This window comes from Neophocaena asiaeorientalis, unplaced genomic scaffold (genome assembly GCF_003031525.2).
Source record: "Neophocaena asiaeorientalis asiaeorientalis breed wild unplaced genomic scaffold, Neophocaena_asiaeorientalis_V1.1 scaffold477, whole genome shotgun sequence".
NCBI lineage: Eukaryota > Metazoa > Chordata > Mammalia > Artiodactyla > Phocoenidae > Neophocaena > Neophocaena asiaeorientalis.
The window spans coordinates 391533-414276 of record NW_020172630.1 but is presented as its reverse complement, the minus strand read 5'-3'; the positions used below and the strand labels follow the sequence as shown (position 1 = coordinate 414276).

Genomic DNA, 22744 nt, shown 5'->3' with positions numbered 1-22744 from the left:
AGTAACTGAAGAAGCAGTTTTCATTGTATAATGGTGAATTCAGATGATAACAGGGAAGGAGGCAGCAGTGAGTGATACTTCTGTTGAAGTGTTTACCTTCAAGCTAAAGAATTTTGTAAAGAAAGTCACAAATTGGAACAAGTGTTCAGTGTTGCTGAAACCAGCCTATACTGAGACAGTCTTTGAAAACACTTAAATGAAATAAGCATCAGAGAATGAAGCCATAATCAGTGGACATTTTCACTAGTAATAATTCAAGGAAAAAAGAGACCGTGCATCTCATTTTTACTTCCTTTCAAGGCACACTTAAGCAGTTGGTTAGGAGGAAAAGAACTGCCAATCTTTGTACTACTGTAAGGGAAAAAAGCCTAAGAGTTTTCCAGTTTTTCACATTCTTTATAATTTTCTTTCTTTTCTCTTTTCTTCTTCCATAGGGGTTGGAATATAGGGTGTTTGCTGATGGGTGGGGAGCTAGAAAAGGGGATTCTGAGTAAGTTGGGATCAGATTTTTTAGTCTCGTACCTTCAGTTAAGGAATTTGGACTTTATCCTTTAGGCATTTGGGAGCCAGTTGTAATTTTTCATCAGGTAAGTGATGTGATCAGGTTTGATTATTTTTAAGAAAAAGAAGGCTGGAGCATGTAAAGCCAGTGTGAGAAGACCAACCAGTGGGAGGCTATTGTGGTAATCAGAGCAGGAGGGGAGAACTAAAAGCGGGTGAGCTAAGGTTGCATGGGGGTGAGAAGAAAAGAGGAGCCAGATTTGAGAGGCAGTTTTGAGGTTGACTGGGTCTGGGACTCACCTGATTCAGAGGGATGAAGGAGAGGGAGGGACTGTGGGTGACCATGAGGTAGACGACAGCTTGGGAGATTCAGAAATGGTGACAGCTTTCACCAAATCAAGACTGTAAAAGGTGGAACATGTCTGAGAGGTAAAGACTTTTGGAGGCAATGTCTGCTCCAGGTTGTAATGAGAAATGAGACGGATGACAGTAAATCAGGTCAAAAACGTCAAGCGCCGGGCAGAGGCCCTGGGTTGGTGCGGGAAGCCTGACACAAAGGAACAGGCGGCCCGAAGAGCAGTGTGTGTGAAGGCCGCTTAGTGCAGGAGCTCACGAGTCTGTCTGTCTCTGCAGGGTCCCGGACACAGAGGACAGTTAGTCTGTTTACCCAGTCGGGGAAGGTGAATAGTGTACTTTAGAAATGGAAACATTTCTAGGTTTAAAGAATTAATTGTCACCTATTCGGAGGGAATTCTCTAATCCAGAATCTGTAAATCCCTCCCTTGGACCAAATAAATGCAGCCCTGAATGTACCAGCCACATACCAACATGTGGCAGGGCACGTTGGCTGCTTCCTTGATGTTGACCTTGAGTGAGTTTTTTTTTTTTTTTTTTTAAGATAAGATTGTATTTAGGACACTCTGTTTAAGGAAGCAACAAAAACTTACATTTTGTATAAGAAAAGTTTTCCTTAGAGATTAGTTTTAATCCTTAAGGGAATGGTACCTTCCTTCCCCCATTCAGAACACATACCAGTCTAGAGTGATGTTTTCCCAGTATGTTGAATAATCAAGATTTTAATAATTAGAGCTGCTAATTTTTTTCCTTACCTTTCAAAGTTGTGATTATTCCTTTTGCTCTTTTCTTGAAAAGTTGACTAAAATTCAGTCAGATTTCTTGGAACTTAAGCGCCTGTTTCCTTAAAGGTGGCACAGAAGCAAAGGTGATGCAATTTAAATCTGTTAAGTCTCTAAGGAGAGTATATTGGCTGCTGTTAGGAGGTCATTGACTATATGTTATTAACACTCTTGAAATTACAGACTTTCTGCAGTGTTTTCATTTATTTGAAATTGTCAATATATCAATTTGGGCTTTTGTTAAAACGAAACCGCAATAATAATTTTGTAGTAAGAGAAAGTGCTAGCTAGTTTCTGTTAGAAAGTAATTTCCTTACTGATTGCAGGACAACAAATTTCAATCAAAAGCAAGGGGGAAAGTTACTGGAAGAAGACTAGGTATTTACTTTTTTCCGATTTTGTGATATGAGTGCTTTAAGTGTCAAGCATAGAGATAAGTTAGGGGGCTCTGTTTCTCATACATTTCTCATAAATGACAACCATGTGATTTCTTCACAGCTAGGTATTTAGTGGTGGGAATACTTTTGAAATACCTGGCTTCTTTGGTATCTTGGTAACTTAGACCTAGACTCTGAATTGCTGTGTACTTTTAAAATTGTTCATTCCTGTTGATTCATAGACCTACTGAATTCTCCTCCCAAGGGAGGAAAGCCTAGGAATGGAGGGACTCCTCACACAGGTCCCTAGGTGGTCCCCAGGCCATTTCCAGGCCTCAGTTTTTAAAAGGAGTTGGGGATGTGGAAGGCAGGCAAGGGGGTGGAGAAAGATGCTGTCCTTAAGTTGCCCCTACATTGCAGGGCAACACTGTTTTACTCTCACATGAAAGCGGCTCTAACAGGAATGTGTGGAATGCTCACTTTGTAAATAATTCAGCTTAATGTTTGTTTACTGAAAATGCCTAAATAGATTAGAGTTTAGACAAAAGAGAGACTCCAAGTTTGAAGTAAGAATGAGCATGACTGTACACTTTGCTCTTGATGGGAACAGCCTAAAGCCAGTTTCTCTTTGTACTCACTTTTAAAATATGCTGTTTAATTTTAACATAGGGTGGTTTCTGATTTGAACAGCAGTTTTAATCAAAGTGAACCTACGTTTGGCAGTGTGGTAACATACAGCATTTGACATGGGGGAAATATGGGTATAAGTGAAAAATATAATTATGGAGCTGCTGTGGAAATCTTTAGTTACTGTTAAAATAAAAATTAATAGTGGTGCCGTACATCTTCTGGCCTGCTTTGAAGAAATGTTCTATTTGAAGGGGCTGAAGTGGCTGCTTGCATAGGATTTTCATCAGTGAGACTGAGGCTTTTTCTTTCTTTCTTTGATTTCTTTTTTTAATTTAAATGTCCTGCACAAGATGTGTCTTACACCCATGTGTTTGCACTTATGGTGCATTTTTAAAAATCAAAAGAATTATTTTACACACAGACTAGAGAACCAGACCGCCTGGGTTCAGAATACTTGGTCTGCCACTAACTGCAGATGGGTTGCTTACCCACACCAAACCTAGGATACTTCTCTGTTTAAGACAGTCATTCTAGGAGTTATAATGACCTCACAGAGACACTGTGAGAGTCAAGTGATTTAGTATATGTAAAGTGCTTAGAATTAGAAAGCTTGGCATCTAGTAAGCACTATATAAATGTTTGCAATAGCATGTCATTAGAATGAGTTTCTTATAGTCCTTATTTTTTCCTAACAGATAATAGTTAAAGATGAATCTGAAGTTGGAAGCTAGTTTGTAAGGAAACTGTTGTTACTACTGCTGAATTACTGGATCGTCCAAAAATTATCTAATAATTGAATAAAAATTGTGTTTAGATTTGGAAGGTTCTCTCTCATTTAGGTGTGTCTGGCCTAGTAATGCATACTTTTTACAAACTAATAAAACTAGATTTTGAGGACCTAGAAATGTGTCCACTTTCTCTTACCCCACACTTCAAGCTGTGGTTGAACTGTGTAACTTAACAAGATTTTCCTTAGCAAGGGGGATTTGGTTTCTAAGTGGGTGCTTTCCTACTATTTGTATGTCCTCAACTTTGTGAATAATGCGCAGAACATTAGAAGATCACAGATGTCCTCAGTCGGGGGCTCTGTGTGTACGTGATGACTCAGGGCATTAGTGGTGGGGACAGGGTAAATGGGCTGGGAGGAGCCTTATTATTGCTCGCTTTGCGCCAGGTACTATGGAAAGTGTTTTTATATAATTATCATTTTAAGAAATACTAGAACTCTCATTTAAAGATGAGAAACCCAAAGTCAGATTAAATGACTTGCCTCAGGACACACTGATAATAATTGACAGACTCGGGATGAAAACCTAGTCTCTATTGCTCCAGAACTGTCTTTCAGCCATTAGTGCCCATGTGCTTAAAATAGTGAGGTACTTTTTTAGAAGCAGAACAGAAAACTGTCTCCATTCTCTCACCTAGATGAGCTGGAAAGAAGGGGGGCTGTCTGGCGAGCCCCAGTGTTGCCTGCCCAGACTAGACAGAGAGGTAAGCAAGGCAGCTTGCTGAGTTCTGGGTCTCACCTCCCCTTCACTGGTTATGTAGTAGCACTTGGGGGATGACCCACTTTAAAACCTCATTCCTTAAAACTGGTTAAGGAGGAAGTAAGATAAAATATTATAGTAAAACACTTCAGAATTATGAAACTCATTAGACTCATTTAGAAAATTCTTTGGGGAATTCTCTGGTGGTCCAGTGGTTAGGACTCGGCGCTTTCACTGCTGTGGGCCCGGGGTGAATCCCTGGTGAGGGACCTAAGATCCCGGAAGCCACGCGGTGTGGCCAAAAAAAAAAAAAAGAAGAAAGAAAATTCTTTATAAGTTTACTGTTAGAATTGACTTTCTATTCATTTATCAAGGAATTTAAAGTTATTGGATATCATTTAATCATTGTTTGCCTAATAGAAATTTTAGAATCCTTTTTTTTTTCAGTTATTTTATAGAAAATTTTCAAACAGGAAAAACATGTGAAAGACCAGTATTTCTGTCACCTAGTTTCTAAAATTGTTAGCACTTGTCCATGTGTTTATTTTATAGCTGTCTGCCTATCCTCGCTCCACCTAGTTTTTGTTTGTTTGGGCTGATTATTTGAAGGTAGTCTCTATACTGTCCCAGAGATTCTTCTTTAAAAATTAGGTTTATTGTTGTGTGATTCACATACCACAGAATTCAAAGGATTCTTTTATAACTCCGAGAACTGGAATCCAGTCGAGGTTCACACCGTACATTTGCTTGTATCCTGGTCTCTTTTCTTCTTGACTAGTCCCTTGTCCTCTCCCACCCCACCCCACCTTTTTTTAAGAAGAATATATAAAGAGACAAACCAGTTGTCTTGAAGAATGAATCCAGATTCTGAATTTGCCTGATGGTTTTGTCATGATATCTTTTAACTTGTTCCTCTCTGCCCCTTTTTTAGTAGGCTGGAAGTTAGGACTAAAGGTTAGGATTTAGGTTAAACGCTTTTGGCCTGTTTCATAGGTGTGATACTTAGATGGTCTGTACTTACTATTGCATCACATCCATATTAGTGATGGTAGTTGTTCATTTGGTTAAAGTGGTAATAAATAGTCCCTTATTAAAAGTGCATTTTCCCCCTACAGTTATAAAGTAATTTCTGGGATGAATAACTTTGGAAGGAGCAAGTATACCTTTCTCCATCCTTCCTTTGCCTTTTAGCATCAATTGATGATCCTTGCCTAAAACAGTTATGTCATTGGAGTTTACAGAATGGCGATTTTCTCATTTATTTTTTATTTATTTAATTTTTCTAGGGATGGATTTAATTTCCTAAAGATGGGGGCTAATTTAGTTCCCTTCCCTTTAATTACTGCTTTCTGGAGTGAGGAGTTGGGTTAGCAGTCATCTCCAGTGCTGGCAAGAGAGCCTTCTCTCCCCCCGCCTTTTGTTGTTTTTTGTTTAGTATCATGGACATAAGAATTTTTATTTGTTCAATATTTTACAAACATTATGCTTTTTGATGCTTAAACTCACAAATGAGGTAATGGGAACCAGTGCAAACTGCCTCTTGTGCCCTTTTGACATGACCCCATTTTTCTTTGAGTACTTCTTGCCTTCTGGGATAACAAGATGTCCCAGATCAAACCTTGAACTTCCTGTGTCCCAGACTTGGAATCACCCATTTGTACAAGGAACTCTAGTGAGACAATCCATTTATTTTTAAATCTTTTGTTGACTTCACTAGATTGATTGATAGTATGCATATTATCTACCAGATATAACTTAGTTTTGTTTGTACAGCTAGCTTTTCATGGTTTTACAAAGAACTTTTCCATATTTTGAAAAAAATTTTTTCCTTGTTGATACCCCGTCTCATAAACTAACTGCAGTGTCGGACTAGCAAGAAGTCTGTACGTTTCATTGCTGCAAGGACCTTGGGGGTTGGGTACTTCAAGAAATTAAGGAGAAGAATGGAGGGATAATAATCACATATTACATTTAAAAGAATGACAAGGAGTTTTTTGTTGGCAAAAGCAGCCCTTTATTTATATCAATGACCTTTATGGCTGTGTGTGTATGTGATATGTGAGGGAGAGAGTATTTACTATTATCATCCCTCATATTTCAGAAGAGGGAATAGTCAGGTAACATGCTGTCTTAGCCCATTCAAGTTGCTATAATAGATTGTCACAGACTAGGTGGCCTAAACAACAGACATTCATTTCTCAAAGTTCTGGAGGCTGGGAGTCCAAGATCAGGGCACTGGCAGATTTGGTGTCTGGTGAGGACCCGCTTCCTGGTTCATAGACATGTCTTCTTGCTGTGTCCTCACATGGAGGAGGGGCTTATGTATGTTTTTTTTCATTTAAGCTTTTAACAAAGTTGTGATATTAAAACATTGGTGTCTCTTTTCTAGATAAATTCATAGCTCTGCTAATTTGTTTATAAATCTCAATTCTCATAATGTACTGTGTAATGTAGTGGATATAAGAATAAGGATGTGCTTTAAGAGACTGACTGGCAGAGTGTATTCTAAATATTTCATGATCCTAATTGAGTATGAAAATGTATAGAGCACTTGTGTCAAAAGGCTCCTTGAGATGTTCTGTTTGTCTTTTTAGGCAGTATAGTCAGCTTTTAACAATTCTTAGGAGAATATAAACAATGAAGAAAATCATGGATGCAGGAATGTTTCCTAAGACTTAATTTTGTGGAGCTAGATGTATGTAGATAGCAAGTTAGAACAGAAGAAACCAAATAGAACCACTTTGAACAAGCACATAAGTGTTAAGTGCATAGTAAAGTGAAGGGCAGCAGATGAAATAAAAGCAAAAAACAGTACAGTGGATGAAAAAAAATGCATCAAAAAAGCTTGTTTTCCAGGAATATTAGGCCTGAATTCTTGGAAAGCCAGGAAGCATTAGGTTTTCTTAGAGAGTTCTGTACATTTAATATGTGCTTGGACTGTAATTAAAGGTGACATGATTTCAGCATCTTGATCTTTTTTCCTGGGATCTCTTATTAAATGCTTTTTTAGTTTGCTTGGATCTTAGAAATTACCCATCTGAATTTGTAAACTATACAAGAAGTTAACAAAAGTTAACAAAATGTTAACAAAAATGAAGCCCAGTGGACTTGTTGCCTGGAATACCATCCTAGTAAGAGTTAAACAAGCTTGTGAAGGAATAGAGAAAGCAAAAATTGATAAAGGCAAGTAGGAATTGCTTATTAAGAATTCTGTGAGAATCAGAGAAAAGTTTGAGTTTGTTTAGATATGGGATCTTTCATATAAACTTGAACCAGTAGGTTCTTCATTGGAATTCTCGTATATTCTAGATTGAAAATTTTCAGTCCTTTATGATTGAATTTTCAATTCTTTAGAGGGATGTTACAATGTCTTGCACAATTAGAAAATCATTTGTGCTCTTATTTAAATTCTAAAGCTTTGGGGCTATATTTTACATTTTTTTATATACATTTTTTTATATAAAGGGATTTCTCATATACCCTTCCTTTCAAGGCAGAACTTTTAGATAGGATTTAATATGTCAACCAGAAAGAAAAAAAAGAAGCAGGAGTCTGCAAATAAGAAAAGAGTTTATTTGGGGTCTTAAGAATTGCAGTTTGGGAGATGCAGACGATTCGGTTGATCCCAGAAGAGTGTTCCAGGGAAGAGAAAGTTTCATCATAAAGATGAAAAGCCATGAGGTTGTTAAAAGTCACCCGACGAGAATTGTGATTGACTCTGACTGAAGTCAGAAAATATTTTTGTCCTTAAGAAATCGTGAGCTGTTTTAGGGTAGGGTCCAATAAGTAGATAGGCTATGCTGTCCCGAACTTCTGGTAGATGTTCTGGATGGCTTCATCAGGTCAAAGGGTGAGATTCCATCCAGGCTGAGATGTGCGTAAATCACACTTCTTTAATGGCCCCTTGGCTGTGTTTTAGAGGGCTCTCTTAGCAATACTGACTCCATTTTGATTTTCCTTTCACAAATGTAGGGGAGATTACTAACTACAGCTGTAAATAGCTTCCAAAAATTTGCAACAACAAAGGTATTAAGATGAATTTAACCAGTGGTATGAACCTTTTTTAGTTTAGGTGAAAATAAATTAAAATGGAAACAGAACGCTCTTCTTAGGGAAAGCAATGAAATCAGCTATTGCTGATTGCTAAATTTAGATATGATTATAATGTTTATTTTTTTAGGATTTGACTTTAATTTTCCCCCTTCAAAACTAAAATGAGGTTAAGCTCTTAATTATTTGGTATTAGACTAATGAATAATTCCAAACCTCTGTTTTCAGTTTTCTTTTCAATAGCTGCCAGTGTATGTTTGAACCTTGAAATGGAAGCTGATTAACATTTTTAAGGGTTGTCTTCATCTTCAAAATCAACACAGACTGCTTCTGTATGATCTTGATTAAATATTTGTGTAAAACCAGGCCAGTGAGGGTGGGGACTATTTTGTTTCCTTGCGTCATATGGTTTTCATTAAGTTTTTTGCATTTAAGTCAGTTTTATTTTTCAGTTGATGTAGGCACAGAGAGTTGTCTTGTAGGTTGCTTTAGGTCATTGAGTCATTGCCGCCTTGCAGTAACCCTGACAGACTTCATAAGTTGCTAAATTTTTATCAGTCCCGTCTTAGATGTTAAGACATCCAGACTTAGATGTCAAAACAACTTCCATCTGATGGTGGTAAATATCTGTGCCTCACATGTACAGTATGATTAACTGTCTCTTACATTACATTTATACCAAGGTTAAGAAAGGGAAGTACATTTAATTTCTTTCAAGTCTCGGACCTCTATCTAAACTTTCTCATTTGTAGTGTTGTAGTCAGTGGTTAACAATGATTCACATCCAGAACTCTCTTGGTTTTTTATTCCTGTTGTAAACATAATACATCATATTGCCACTACTTCTATTTTACAAATAAAACAAAAACCTTTAATTCTCGTGATGTCTTAACATTTAATGAAATCTATCTAGGGATCACCCTAGGAAAATTTTACCAACAAATGACACATTTGGAATTTGCTTCAAGCTTTCTCCTTTTCTTATATTAATCTCTGATCCACCTTTTCTTTGTGGGTGCTCCAGGCATTTAAGAGGTTTTCTACTTAATGGTTAAGTCATCTTTATGGAAAAGATCCAGTAAGTTGAAATTATGTAAATCTGTTGTGTGAGATAATTTGCCCAAGTTTTGACTTTCATAGAAATTATCTGAAAGTGTATTCAGTTGTTTTCAGTGTACTTTAGTACTCACTCTACTGTGTAATTTTTAGGTTGTAACAGATGACTTAGTAATATATTGTGTTCATATTGATTAAGTTGTAGAGCAGTGTAGTATTATGGAAAGAACTTGGGCTTTGGAATCAAATGGATCTGGATTTAAGTATTGACTCAGCTGTTTATTAACTCTGACTTAAATAAGTTGCTTCACTTCTTTGAGCCTTAGTTTCCTTATTAAAGATGAGAAGGATGATGGCAATCTGGCTAGGAAACTTAGGAGAATTAGAAGCAAGGGAATATTATATAAAGTGTCTGGCACATAATAGCTTCATAGTATAATTCTTTTTTTCATTGAATAAGTTAGAAAGGAAAGCAGAATCATTATGGTTAATAAAACCAGAAAGGTTTCTTGGGGGAGATTTTTTTAGGAAGATGTTGGAGGAGGCTTGTAAAACTTGGGGATTTGTGGAAATGATTGAAGAATAGTTGGTTTTCTCCTTGTTGTCCTGTTTTTTCCTTTTTAGATTAATTTTTACTTAGGCATATAGTTTAAAAGACCACATTTTGCCAAAAAGTTCATTATCAAATAAAGCAGTTTTCTGCCCCATTCTGTCTACTCTGCACAGCTCTGCCCCCAGGGCAACCAGGACAGCTGGCTCCTGTGGCTAGTTCTGCTGGTACTTACACATCTCATATTCCCAACTATCACAGAGCCAGATCTTTTGGTTTGTCAATTTGAGGTGTTACCTATTGGCTTTCTCTTATTGTAGGCAAATCTTTCATTCCTCTTACACATTCTGTTTCCTCCCGGATGTCCTTTCAATATAGTTAGTTTATAATTTTTTGCTAATTCAGGGTTCAACATATATTATTATGCCTGTACAAGTATTATTTACAGCTGAAGGTTGTAATATTCCTTACTTATGCTTCCTTTCTATTTGTTTTTCCTGAAATGAATAATTGCCTTGATTTTCATATTTAACGTCCACAATTTATTTAGTTTTTCAAAATGAAATTACCTCAGGTAATGTATCTATTATAAAAACTTTATTGGAGACATTCTCTCCTAGAATCCTCTATTTTCCTTTTTCTGGGTTGATTGCTCCCTTGGGCCACTTCACAGTTGTCATCCTGGGACGTAAATTTCTTCTGATCCTTGGAATGTCTGCTGGATTGGATTCCCTATTTCCTGGATCTCGTATCTTCTTCTTTCTTGGTTTACTCCCACTGTTTCGGTAAAGCATACCCTCTAGGGGTTTTGTCCAGTTAAAATGATGGGACTGTGGCAGTTGGCTGGTGATGACAGCTCTCAGCAGCCTTTCCCGAGGTCACTGCTGCGAGCTTTCCACCCTGCCTGACTAGTCACCGTGCTGGAGTCTCCATTCAGTCTCATCCTGGACATGCCCTTCTCTTTCCTGCATTAGATGTCCTTATTTTTTTCTTTCCTGTGTCTTTCTCTTCTTGATTTACTCCACCTTTTTGTGGAGGGCATTCTCAGTAGTTTCTCGAGAAAGGCTTAATTGGAAGTAAAGTTTTGGGTACCTCATGTGTCTGAAAGTGCCTCTATTCTGTCCTCACACTTGAATAACAGTGTATCTGGGTATTAAATGTTCAATTGGAAATTCTTTTCTTTTAGCATTTGGAAAGCATTCATCTGTTGCTTTTTTGCTTCCAGTGGTGCTGTAGGAAAATCTGAATCTTATTCTGATTCCTGATCATCTGTATGTATGTGATTTATTTGTTTGCTTTCTGGCAGCTTGTAGCACATTCTTTTAGCACCCCTTTGTTCTGAAATTGTACATGGTGTCCTTGATGTGGCTCAATTTTTCTTTAGTGTTTTGGACTTTCAGGAGGGCTCCTTTCACTCTGGAAATGTGTGTCCTTCACTTTTCGGGAAATTTTCTTGAAGTATTTCATCAATTTTCCTCCTCTCCATTTTTGCATACCTCTGTCTGTAGACCTGTTATTTGTATGTTAAACCTCTTGGACTGGTTCTCCAATTATCTTACTTTTTCTTCTGTTTTCCATCACATTTTTCTTTTTACTCTTTTCTGCGTGATTTCCTTAACTTTATCTTCTCACCCCTATAATAATCTTTTTATTTCTGCCATCGTGTTTTAAATTTCAAGCTCTTTGTTATTCTCTTAATGTTTATATTAAAATAGTAACTGTTCTCTCTTTGTGGATGCAATATAATCTTCTAACTCTTCAAGGATATTAATGGTATTTTCCCCTAAATTTTCTTTATTTGAATAGTTTCTTTTTTTTTTAAAAGAAATAAGTGAAAAAGCTCAATTCCCACTCTTCTCCAGTGATCATATCAGGAGGATTATGAGAAATGCTATTCATATGGACTGTGCCCCAGGCACTAAAAACCAAACCACACCCAGGCAGTATTGTCCTGTCATGCATTTTGTCCTAGCAGAAACATCTTGTTTTCCCCAGAGCTTCTTGTTTTTGTAAAAGACACTAAAAGCAACTGACTAAAGTTTATTCAGTATATTCTCTTTTTAATTTAATTTAATTTATTTTTTAAACTGCAGATTCTTATTAGTTATCTATTTTATACATATTAGTGTGTATATGTCAATTGCAATCTCCCAATTCATCCCACCACCACCCTTCCCCCCGCCACCACTTTCCCCCCTTGGTGTCCATACGTTTGTTCCCTACATCTGTGTCTCAATTTCTGCCCTGCAAACCAGTTCGTCTGTACCATTTTTCTAGGTTCCACATATATGCATTAATATACAATATTTGTTTTTCTCTTTCTGACTTAACTTCACTCTATATGACAGACTCTAGATCCATCCACGTCTCTACAAATGACTCAATTTCGTTCCTTTTATGGCTGAGTAATATTCCATTTTATCTATGTACCACATCTTCTTTATCCATTCGTCTGTCGGTGGGCGTTTAGCTTGCTTCCATGACTTAGCTATTGTAAATACTGCTGCAGTGAACATTGAGGTGCATGTGTCTTTTTGAATTATGGTTTTCTCTGGGTATATGCCCAGTAGTTAGTATCATGTAATCTGCAAACAGTGACAGTTTTACTTTTTCTTTTCCCATTTGTATTCCTTTTATTTCTTTTACTTCTATGATTGCCGTGGCTAGGACTTCCAAAGCTATGTTGAATAATAGTGGTGAGAGTGGACATCCTTGTCTTGTTCCTGATCTTAGAGGAAATGCTTTCAGTTTTTCACCATTGAGAATGATTTTTGCTATGGGTTTGTCGTATATGGCCTTTATTATGTTGAGGTAGGTTCCCTCTATGCCCACTTTCTGGAGAGTTTTTATCATAAATGGGTGTTGAATTTTGTCAGAAACTTTTTCTGCATCTATTGAGATCATATGGGTTTTTTTTTCAGTTTCTTAATATGGTTATCACATTGATTGACTTGCATATATTGAAGAATCCTTGCATCCCTGGGATAAATCCCACTTGATCATGGTGTATGATCCTTTTAATGTGTTGTTGGATTCTGTTTGCTAGTATTTTGTTGAGGATTTTTGTATCTGTATTCATCAGTGATACTGGTCTGTAATTTTCTCTTTTTGTAGTATCTTTGTCTAGTTGTGGTATCAGGGTGATGGTGGCCTCATAGAATGAGTTTGGGAGTGTTCCTTTCTCTGCAATTTTTTGGAAGAGTTTGAGAAGGATGGGTGTTAGCTCTTCTCTAAATATTTGATGGAATTCACCTGTGAAGCCATGTGGTCCTGGACTTTTGTTTGTTGGAAGATTTTTAATCACAGTTTCAGTTTCACTACTTGTGATTGGTCTGTTCATATTTTCTATTTCTTCCTTGTTCAGTTTTGGAAGGTTATACCTTTCTAAAAGTTTGTTCATTTCTTCCAGGTTGTCCATTTTATTGGCATAGAGTTGCTTGTAGTAGTCTCTCAGGATGCTTTGCATTTCTGCGGTATCTGTTGTAACTACTCCTTTTTCATTTCTAATTTTATTGATTTGAGTCCTCTCCGTCTTTTTCTTGATGAGTCTGGCTAATGGTTTATCGATTTTGTTTATCTTTCCAAAGAACCAGCTTTTAGTTTTATCGATTTTTGCTATTGTCTTCTTTGTTTCTGTTTCATTTATTTCTGCTCTTGTCTTTATGATTTCTTTCCCTCTACTAACTTTGGGTTTTGTTTGTTCTTCTTTCTCTAGTTCCTTTAGGTGTAAGGTTAGGTTGTTTATTTGAGATGTTTGTTGTTTCTTGAGGTAGGATTGTATTGCTGTAAACTTCCCTCTTAGAACTTCCTTTGCTGCAATCCCATAGGTTTTGGTTCGTCGCATTTTCATTTTCATTTGTCTCTAGGTACTTTTTGATTCCCTCTTTGATTTCATTTATCATTATTCTGAATTCTTTTCCTGGAAGGTTGCCTATCTGCACTTCATTCAGTTGTTTTCCTGGGGTTTTATCTTGTTCCTCATCTGGTACATAGCCCTCTGCCTTTTCGTCTTGTCTGTCTTTCTGTGAATGTGGTTTTTGTTCCACAGGCTGCAGGATTGTAGTTCTTCTTCTGCTGTCTACCTGAATAGTTTCTTTTTCCTGCAATTTGCTTTTTATTTTTCATTTATTTATTGAATTTTATTTATTTTTTATGCAGCAGGTTCTTATTAATTATCTATTTTATACATATTAGTGTATATATGTCAATCCAGTCTCCCAAGCAAGTTGCTTTTTAAATGTTTGTGTTTATGTTATTCTCTGTCTTCTTTCTGATAAAACTTAGTTGTCTGTTCATGACTAGAACAAATAATCCTAAAAAGGTTACTGGAAACTCTGGGTATGTGCATATTGTCCACATGACATGTGAGCTTTAATGTAAGCTTCTCTCGGTGGGTTATTTATTATTAACTGGTCAGATTTTCTAGAGTGTTCCTGATCTCCTGCCTGGAGAAAAAAGATCTGCTGACCAGCATTTTGGGAGCCCAATGTGAGAAGAAGGCTGGGACTCATTGTTGGGGGTGGAATGTGTGTGTGTGTGTAAGTAACCTAATCCCTTGGTTTTGGTACTGCACCTATGCCTTCATCTGTGCTAGCTCATAACCTCTCCAGGGGTTAAACCTCAAATGTTCTGCCAGGGGAGTGTGGGGTGGGGAACGGATCTAGAGACCTGATTGTTTCTTAAGATTACTGTCACCCAGTTCTCTTTATTTTGGTTCCTCTGTTCTTACCCTCACTTCCAGAAGTACCCAGAACTGCCCGTTTCTAAGTTTTGGGTTTTTTCCCCTGAACATTCTGCCGCGTGATTTGGGTTAGCTGTCAGCCTGACGGTCGCAGCTTCCTTGGCTTTGCCAGGACAGTTGCCTCCAGTCCATCTGCTTCCACCGTCTAAAGCTCTGTGGCTGTTTTTCTCTTTGGGTCTTGCCCTAGTGGATTATGTCTTTACAACAACAGTCACCTTTCCTTTGTTGCTTCAGCTGCGTAGTTGAGCAGGACTAGTCGTCTATGCTCAAACAGCCGCCTTCACACGGATCCCCTGCCTTCTTTCTTGCTGCATATTTCTTCAGCATGTGGAGGCATTAGAAGTTAAAGGGTCATCTTGAGAGATGTTTTTTTTCTTGAGCTGCCGTCTTGAGAGATACTATAGAAAATACCTGTTTTTAAACTATATTAACCCACACTTGTTCGTACTAAATTTTATGTTGTCAGTTTTTTTCTCCATATTGTTGCTTTGTGGTATAAAAATGCCACTGTAATGTAGCTTGAATGATGGCAGTCTGTCAAGCATCCAGTGCTGTGTCTGACATTGGATTCCAAAATCTGAAATCTTTTCTCTCTCAGCCGTAAAGTGTACTTAGTCTTACAGCAGTGAAAGAAAACTGTCTCTAAGAAATATTTGTCCTTTTATTTGGTGGTTGTCAGGCTTTAGTGAGCATCAGAAGTGCTGGTTGGCTTATTAAAACAGATTAAACCAGAGTTTCTGATTCAGTAGGTCCGGAACAGGGCCCAAGTTTTGGGGGTTGTTGTTTTTTTAATGTTTCTGTATTTATGGGCCTGAGATTGTGAATTCCTAACAAGTGATGCTGATGCTGGTGTGAGGGCCACACTTTGAGACTGACTGAAGCAGACTGTATGAGTGCTTGAAAACCAGAACGCCACCACCAAGAACCCCCAGTAAAGCTTTACTTCATTATCTTCCAGTTGGACAATTGAGAAGAGCTTTGAATTTATGCTGTGATCGCTCTCTTTGCCTGAAACATACATTTACTTGATCGTCTTGATCGAGACAGTAGGTCTCACCATTTAAATTAATGAATCCTTTCCTTTGGTCCACTGTTATTCCTTTCTTTCTTTCTGAACTGCCTGTTTAAGATTTTGTCCTCGTCTCCCCTTCTTCCTTCCCTCCTTTCTTGTGGTGCCTGCAACTCTGTGATGCGGCAGAAGTTGGCTGTCAGGGTGAACTCTCATGTAGAAGCCAGTCTGCATTGAGGTCGGTCACGTGGGATCTGCCTGCTCTGGGTTGGTAACGTGTTCATAGCATGTTGGGTGTAGTTATTTAAACGTGGAGCCTCACCATTAAGGTTGTGCATACTCGCATGTAAACACAAACATTAATGTCAGGCTGTCTTTACTAGTTAGTAATTTGTGTATGCCTGTACCAGGAAGCATACACTTTTTAGAATTTAATTGAAAACTTTGAATAATTAATTTGGCAGGAGAAGTGTTACAGTTATTGGTTCTGAGTGGATCTCTGTTCATTGGGAGCAACTGTCTCTCTTAAGTAAGGTGAAGAGATTGGCAAAGAAAACTTCAGTTGAATCAGGGAAAATGGCCTTTTATCCAGTTAGGTAATTTAATCTGACAGAAGCAGAAATCGTTTTTTAGGAATGTAGGTTTGACACTGTAGAGATGAGGGATGGGGAGGTGTTAGCATCCTCCGTGAGCAGCGTTATAAATTGCCTTTCTACTTCATTACTCTCTATCAGTGTGGCATGAAAAGCATTGGAACTGTTTTACTGTTGGGTTTAACCTAGCACAGATGTTTTTGTTTCTTTATGCTGGTTAAATTATAGTACAAAGTGCACTGTTTGATTCACGAAGTCATTTCTGCAAATCTTTGGTCACATTTATATGCTGTCCAGTCTTTGGGTTCTACTGAGGGACAAGCCCTGAGGAGTAAGCCAATAGGAGATTTTTCCTAATAGTGTCCTTTTTTTTTTTTTTTTTTAATGGTGTGACTGTTTCAGGGCTATATTTTTTAAAATAAAAGATAGCTTCAGCAGAATTAGATAAGTAATCTCTTAACCCAGTAAACGTCTTTAACATCTTTTCCCTTAATAATTGCTTTTTATATGATTAATGGCTCCCATAAGGTAACAGTATTTTCTAACCAAATGGGTTCTCGTATATTTAGAGAGATTTTTCCCACATTGTGTATTTCTGTGAATGGCATAAGTAGAAAAGCACAGACTGTTAGCTCCATGAAGACAGGGACTTTGTTTTGTTCATCACTCTGTTTCTAACACTAAGAAAGGTATTTGATATGCAGTTCTCAGTAAATATTTGTGGAATGAAGGAAAGAAACCAGTTTAGAGTTCAGCATCCTGCATTACTTAATGAATGCCACAAGGTGGTACTGTTGTAGCATGAAATAAGAGGCTGTAATTCTTAGCCTCTCTTACACAGTTTTATATAAATCCTATGAATAAACAAAATGAATTGACTACCTATTATGTTTATTGCCTGTTTCAGATATTTATGGTTTTAGCATGTGATTAGTCTTTTGAGTCCATGATTTGGCCAGGCAGTGAGATTATAACCTAAATAAAGAACATTTGGTTCAATTTTTTTTTTTTTTTGAAATTTGGAATGAGTTTTATTAATTAATTTATTATTTTTGCTGTGTTGGGTCTTCGTTTCTGTGCGAGGGCTTTCTCTAGTTGCGGTGAGCGGGGGCCACTCCTCATTGCGGTGCACGGGCCCCTCACTATCGCGGCCTCTCTTGTTGCGGAGCACAGGCTCCAGACACGCAGGCCCACTAGTTGTGGCTCACGGGCCCAGTTGCTCCGCGGCATGTGGGATCCTCCCAGACCAGGGTTCAAACCCGTGTCCCCTGCATTAACAGGCAGATTCTCAACCACTGCGCCACCAGGGAAGCCCTGGTTCAAATTTTTATCAAATGTTAAATGAGATAGCATCTATCAAAACCTAGCACAGTATCAGGTTAGTTTCATTTTCTCGCCTTTAATTTATTTTGGGTTAAAAACCTTTGTTAAATTTCTCTTTGTGTTAAAATAATTTGCCAAACATTTTCTAATAAGTTATCACTGAATGTTAAACGATATTTTGTAAGTCTGTTTTGATTGTCAGAAGATTTTAAAAATTGATACCAAACCTAGATTTTACTGTATTATATACCCCCCACTGCAAAAAAAAAAGTTTAATTCTGCTCCATGGTTCTTTTATAAGGCTGCAATATTTTAACATAGTACTACATATTTGTGCATATATGATCACAGTGTATAAATAAAGTCAGTCTATGTCTTGATTTCACTCCTATTATAAAAGTGTTGACAGGTTTGTTTTATAGCTTGGAATTTTTAAATTTCCTTATGATGAAATTGACTTCTGAATATTTTGATCGTATAATTTTCCACAGACTGAAGCAAAATCAGAAGAGGGCCCAGGATGGGCTATCCTACGTGATAATTTCATGATGGGAGCATCCATGAAAGACTGGGACAAAGGAAGTGATGGACCAGATGACAACAGACCGGGGTCTGGAAGTGACTCTGACACATAAAGCTATATAAGAAACACAGTTTCCATTTTATTTTTCCTAGAAAAATACTCGTGCTCTGAAAGTTGGGGAATTATAAAGATACCATTTGTAAGAGAGCCAAAAGACTTTTACTATTATCAACTTCGGTGTTTCTCTTTTTCATGTAAACTTGGTTAAAATGATATTTCAGACCTTGTATAATTTTAAGCATTGTTCTTTAGAACGTTTGTAGAAATATTTCTACTTGAGATATGCATTTTGCCAAGTTCATTATAGGCTTACCTGTTGCTTTTGGATATTGGTGTTTTATTTAAGTATCACCAAGGGTTGTAGAAATGCAATATCAATTCATAATTAAAATGAACTCCTTGAAGTTAATATTTTTCAGCCTCTAACTTACAGACCTATATATGTATATTTTTTGTGGGGAAGCGTCGGTGTGTTTTTTTTGGTGAGCTATTGAGAAAAACTATGTAGCAAATTTTTAAATTATAGCATTTCTGATTTGGGGTGATGATTTTATTTTTAGACACTCTGGCAATTATGATTTAAGAAACATCAAATTTCTACTTTTATATTATTTCCTTTTATGTGCTAAGTAATATATATAAATAATGGCTTAGATTTATTTTAAGTGTTAGGTTATTTTTGTATGAGAGATTTACTGAGGTGGAAATTCTCATATTTAACTTATGCAATGAGGCATAATTTCTTAGGAAGCATATTTGACATGTTCTAGTTTCCCTTATTTTCCCTAAATATTTGAGTTAGCGTAAATTCTTTTTTTATGGACTGGCTGACCAGTGAAATGGTAGTTAGACAACAGATAGTCTGCATCTGATTTGAGACTTGATTTCTTATAGTTGTCTTAAAGATTATTAAATTGGATGACTTTCAGAATCTAGGTGTTAAACAAAAAGAGAAGAGAAAGCAGGGCTATTTAATATCATTCCGAAATTTCTGTGAAACTGGGCCTAAGATGCAAACTTTGTAGGGGAATTATTTAATAAAAGTGATCTGTTCTTTTTTAAAAGGGTCCATCCCTTACTCCATCTTTCCATAGTAAAAATAGTTCCCTCCTACTACCAAATTGCACATGCTTGCATCTGTTATATATCGAAGGATAATCCTCCCCTCAAAACTGTGCTAGAGCAGAGACGTTTATATTTGCAAACCCATTTGGGTGTTACAGGTATTATGTAGCCAAAGTTAAATTAGTCCATGGCCTGGTATTTGTTACCCTAAAGGAAGGTATACATCTAAGATATCAAATGATTAAACCAGCAGAGCTCAAAGTACATTTTTGTATGTATCCAAACTTTTGAAATTTAGTGTCTTCTTAAATTATAGAACTGCTATTTTGTCAGTGTAATATAAATAAATGTGAACAACTAGTCCTCTGTAGTAACATGAGCATGCTAAACATCTCAGTATAACTTAACACAGATAAATATTTCAGTACAACCTCACACGTAGATAATTTTGAGAAACAAATTTGCAGCACCTAAAAACTTTTATCTTCTCAGAATTAAAGATTTTACTTTTTTTTTCCTGCTATTAATCTGTTTCTGAATCATATTAAAGCTTTGCAAAAATTCTTCTGAATAGGACATCAGGTGATAGAAATGGGTAAATAACTTCTTGTTTAGTAAAAAAGTTGTTTTTTAACATAAACTTATCATGTAGTCATTAGTTTAATTTAGAAAAATTGAGCAAGATTTTCAAACTGAAAGGAAGGAAGAGAATATTGGCAGATTTTCTTCTTTCAGAAATCATTTTATTCCAAAATAAAATTGAGTTGCTGCTATAAGAAAAAAAAATCACTTATGTTAGAAGGTGTAAAGCATATGTAAATCACGTGAAATAATTTTTGTCATAAAGATAGGATGTTTTATATGTATTAATATTTCTGCATATTGGCAATCAAATATTTAAGCAAAATACCACCATATATGAATCTAAGGATGAGCATATTATTTTTAAAACTCTGTATCTTTAGATGGATGTTTTAAATAATCTAGCTCTGTCATCTCTACCCTAAATATTTTACCTACAACATTTATTTATTTATTTATTTTTAAAATTTATTTATTTTTGGCTGCGTTGGGTCTTCGTTGCTGTGTGTGGGCTTTCTCTAGTTGTGGCGAGCAGGGGCTACTCTTTGTTGTGGTGCGTGGGCTTCTCATTGTGGTGGCTTCTCTTCTTGCGGAGCACGGGCTCTAGGCGTGCAGGCTTCAGTAGTTGTGGCTCACGGGCTCTAGAGTGCAGGCTCAGTAGTTGTGGCACACGGGCTTAGTTGCTCTGCGGCATGTGGGATCTTCCCGGACCAGGGCTTGAACCTGTGTCCCCTGCATTGGCAGGCGGATTCTTAACCACTGCGCCACCTGGGAAGTCCCCCTACAACATTTAAATTCTGACATCAATCAGATAAATAATTCTGCACCTAACTTCTGATATTGTCTTTGAGTTCTTCAAGGAGGGAAAAGAGAAAGAACAGCATGACTATACCCCTCCCCCCCATAGTAATCTAAAAATAACAATATTTGGATTTTATTTTTGGTAACTATTTAGGGTAATAGAGTAATAAAAAGATTTTATTTTTGTTTGTTTAAAAAGAACAATGGAAAATAGTAACCAGGTAACCAGTACCTAGGTATTATCTTATTCCCTTATCTGGATATTCAGATGGCTGGGGTGAATGTTCTCAGTATTAGCATAGTTTAGTGTTGCTTATTTTTTGCTTTTCGGCGTTGAAATCTCACAAAATTAATACCTGTTATAGACTGACAATAACTTAGAATCATTACAGTAGTTTAGTACTTTAACTTAGAATACTGAATTTATTTTCAAGTTAAGTAGACTTCTACATAGATTAAGTATTATTCTACTCGTTGAAAAATATATCTTGGAAACGCTTTGGATGGACTAATTCAAAGGCTCGCTTTCAGTACTTAGAACCTGAAATGACTCCATAGGAAGTTCTGGAAGATTTATTTGAGGGTAAGTCCAATCCTTTAAAATATTTTGTCTTTCATAATATGAATAAGTGGGTGAAAGGGAATGTTTAAATTTTGGAAAACCTCTGAAGGCTTTTCAGTCACTGTGTTTTGCACATATGAACATACTTAATATTCAGTGGCTGCCAACTAAACTAATCCTTCCTCCCGTGCTGGTCTTTAGGACATGTAAATACAGTACTTAACCATAAAGCCATTTAATTGCAGTTTCTAGACACCTAAAGATGTCCCAGTTAACCTATAACAGCAGAGAAGTCCTAAGGTTGACGTGTGAACAGAAACATGGACAAACTGAGGACCTTGTACGGAATTGTAAGGCCTGAGAGAATTGCCTGTAAAGGACTCATCATAGAGCATAAATATTTAGAAGAGATAAGAGGAGGTCAGATTAGTAAGTTGATATTACATCTTTTGGATAACTTGTTTCTTCCCTATACGGATTTACTTATTTTATTTTATTATAGATGTTTATTAATATAAAATTATATTAAACTAATTTTAATATATATATAAATGATATTAATGTAAAATTATATAATATAAAAGAGTCATAAGTGAAATGGGATGGAGGTTTTATTTTTTCCGTTTTTTTAATGATCACAGAGTACCATTATTGCACTTAGTATAGTGGTATATTTGTGCCACGTGAATTTCACTTTTAAAACATACATTTGAAAAATCAGTAGATACTTTTTAACATTTGTAATTTCTTAAGGAAGTGTGAATGTGTGTGTGTGTGTGCGTGTGTGTGTGTGTGTGCGTGTGTGTGTGTGTCTTAGTCCAGGACATTATACCAGATACCATAGACTGGGTGGGAAAAACAACAAACATTTATTTTCATGGTTCTGGAGGCTGGGAAGTCCAAGATCAAGGTGCTGGCAGATTTGATGTCTGATGAGCACCCTCCTCCTGGTTTGCAGACAACTGACTTCTTGCTGTGTCTACTTGAGGCAGAGAGAGATTGTCTTTCTCAGTGCCTCTTTTATAAGGGCCTCATGACCTGATTGCCTCCTAAAGGGCTCCACCTCCAATATTATCATATTAGGAATAGAGCTTCTACATATGAATTGTGGAAGGTGGGGGATCAAAAATTCAGTCCGCAGCAATGCATAAAATAGCAAATGGTACATTTTTAACTTAGATGTGAAATAACTTTAACTACCGTTGATTCTTTTCTTTGATAAATTATTTGTTTTTTTATTTTTGCCTGCGTTGGGTCTTCGTTGCTGTGCGCGGGCTCTCTAGTTGTGGCGAGCGGGGGGGCTACTTGTTGTGGTGTGTGGGCTTCTCATTGTCATGGCTTCTCTTGTTGCAGAGCACAGGCTCTAGGCACGCAGGCTTCAGTAGTTGTGGCACGTGGGCTCAGTAGTTGTGGCTTGCGGGCTCTAAAGCGCAGGCTCAGTAGTTGTGACGCACGGGCTTAGTTGCTCTGCGGCATGCGGAATCTTCCCAGACCAGGGCTTGAACCCGTGTCCCCTGCATTGGCAGGCAGATTCTTAACTACTGCGCCACCAGGGAAGCCCTACCATTGATTCTTGACTTAGCTTTCCTACTAGAATTAGAAGGTTAAGTGAAGCATTTATCTGGCATTAATTGAGCACTTGTTCCAGGAACTGTACTAGAATCATTTGAGTGATATTGTTTATGGCAAAATAAGGGG

The 22744-nt window shown here is 37.0% G+C and overlaps 1 protein-coding gene across 1 annotated transcript in view; it reads left to right on the top strand.

Moving 5' to 3' along the window:
• The window catches only part of RRP15 (ribosomal RNA processing 15 homolog), a 43461-nt gene extending 24999 nt beyond the window's left edge, over positions 1-18462 (top strand). The window contains exon 5 of the mRNA XM_024739219.1: positions 17945-18462. Coding sequence (XP_024594987.1) covers positions 17945-18088 — 144 coding nt within the window. The 3' untranslated portion in view covers positions 18089-18462. The remainder of the gene's footprint in view (positions 1-17944) is intronic.
• The last annotated feature ends 4282 nt before the right edge of the window (positions 18463-22744 follow it).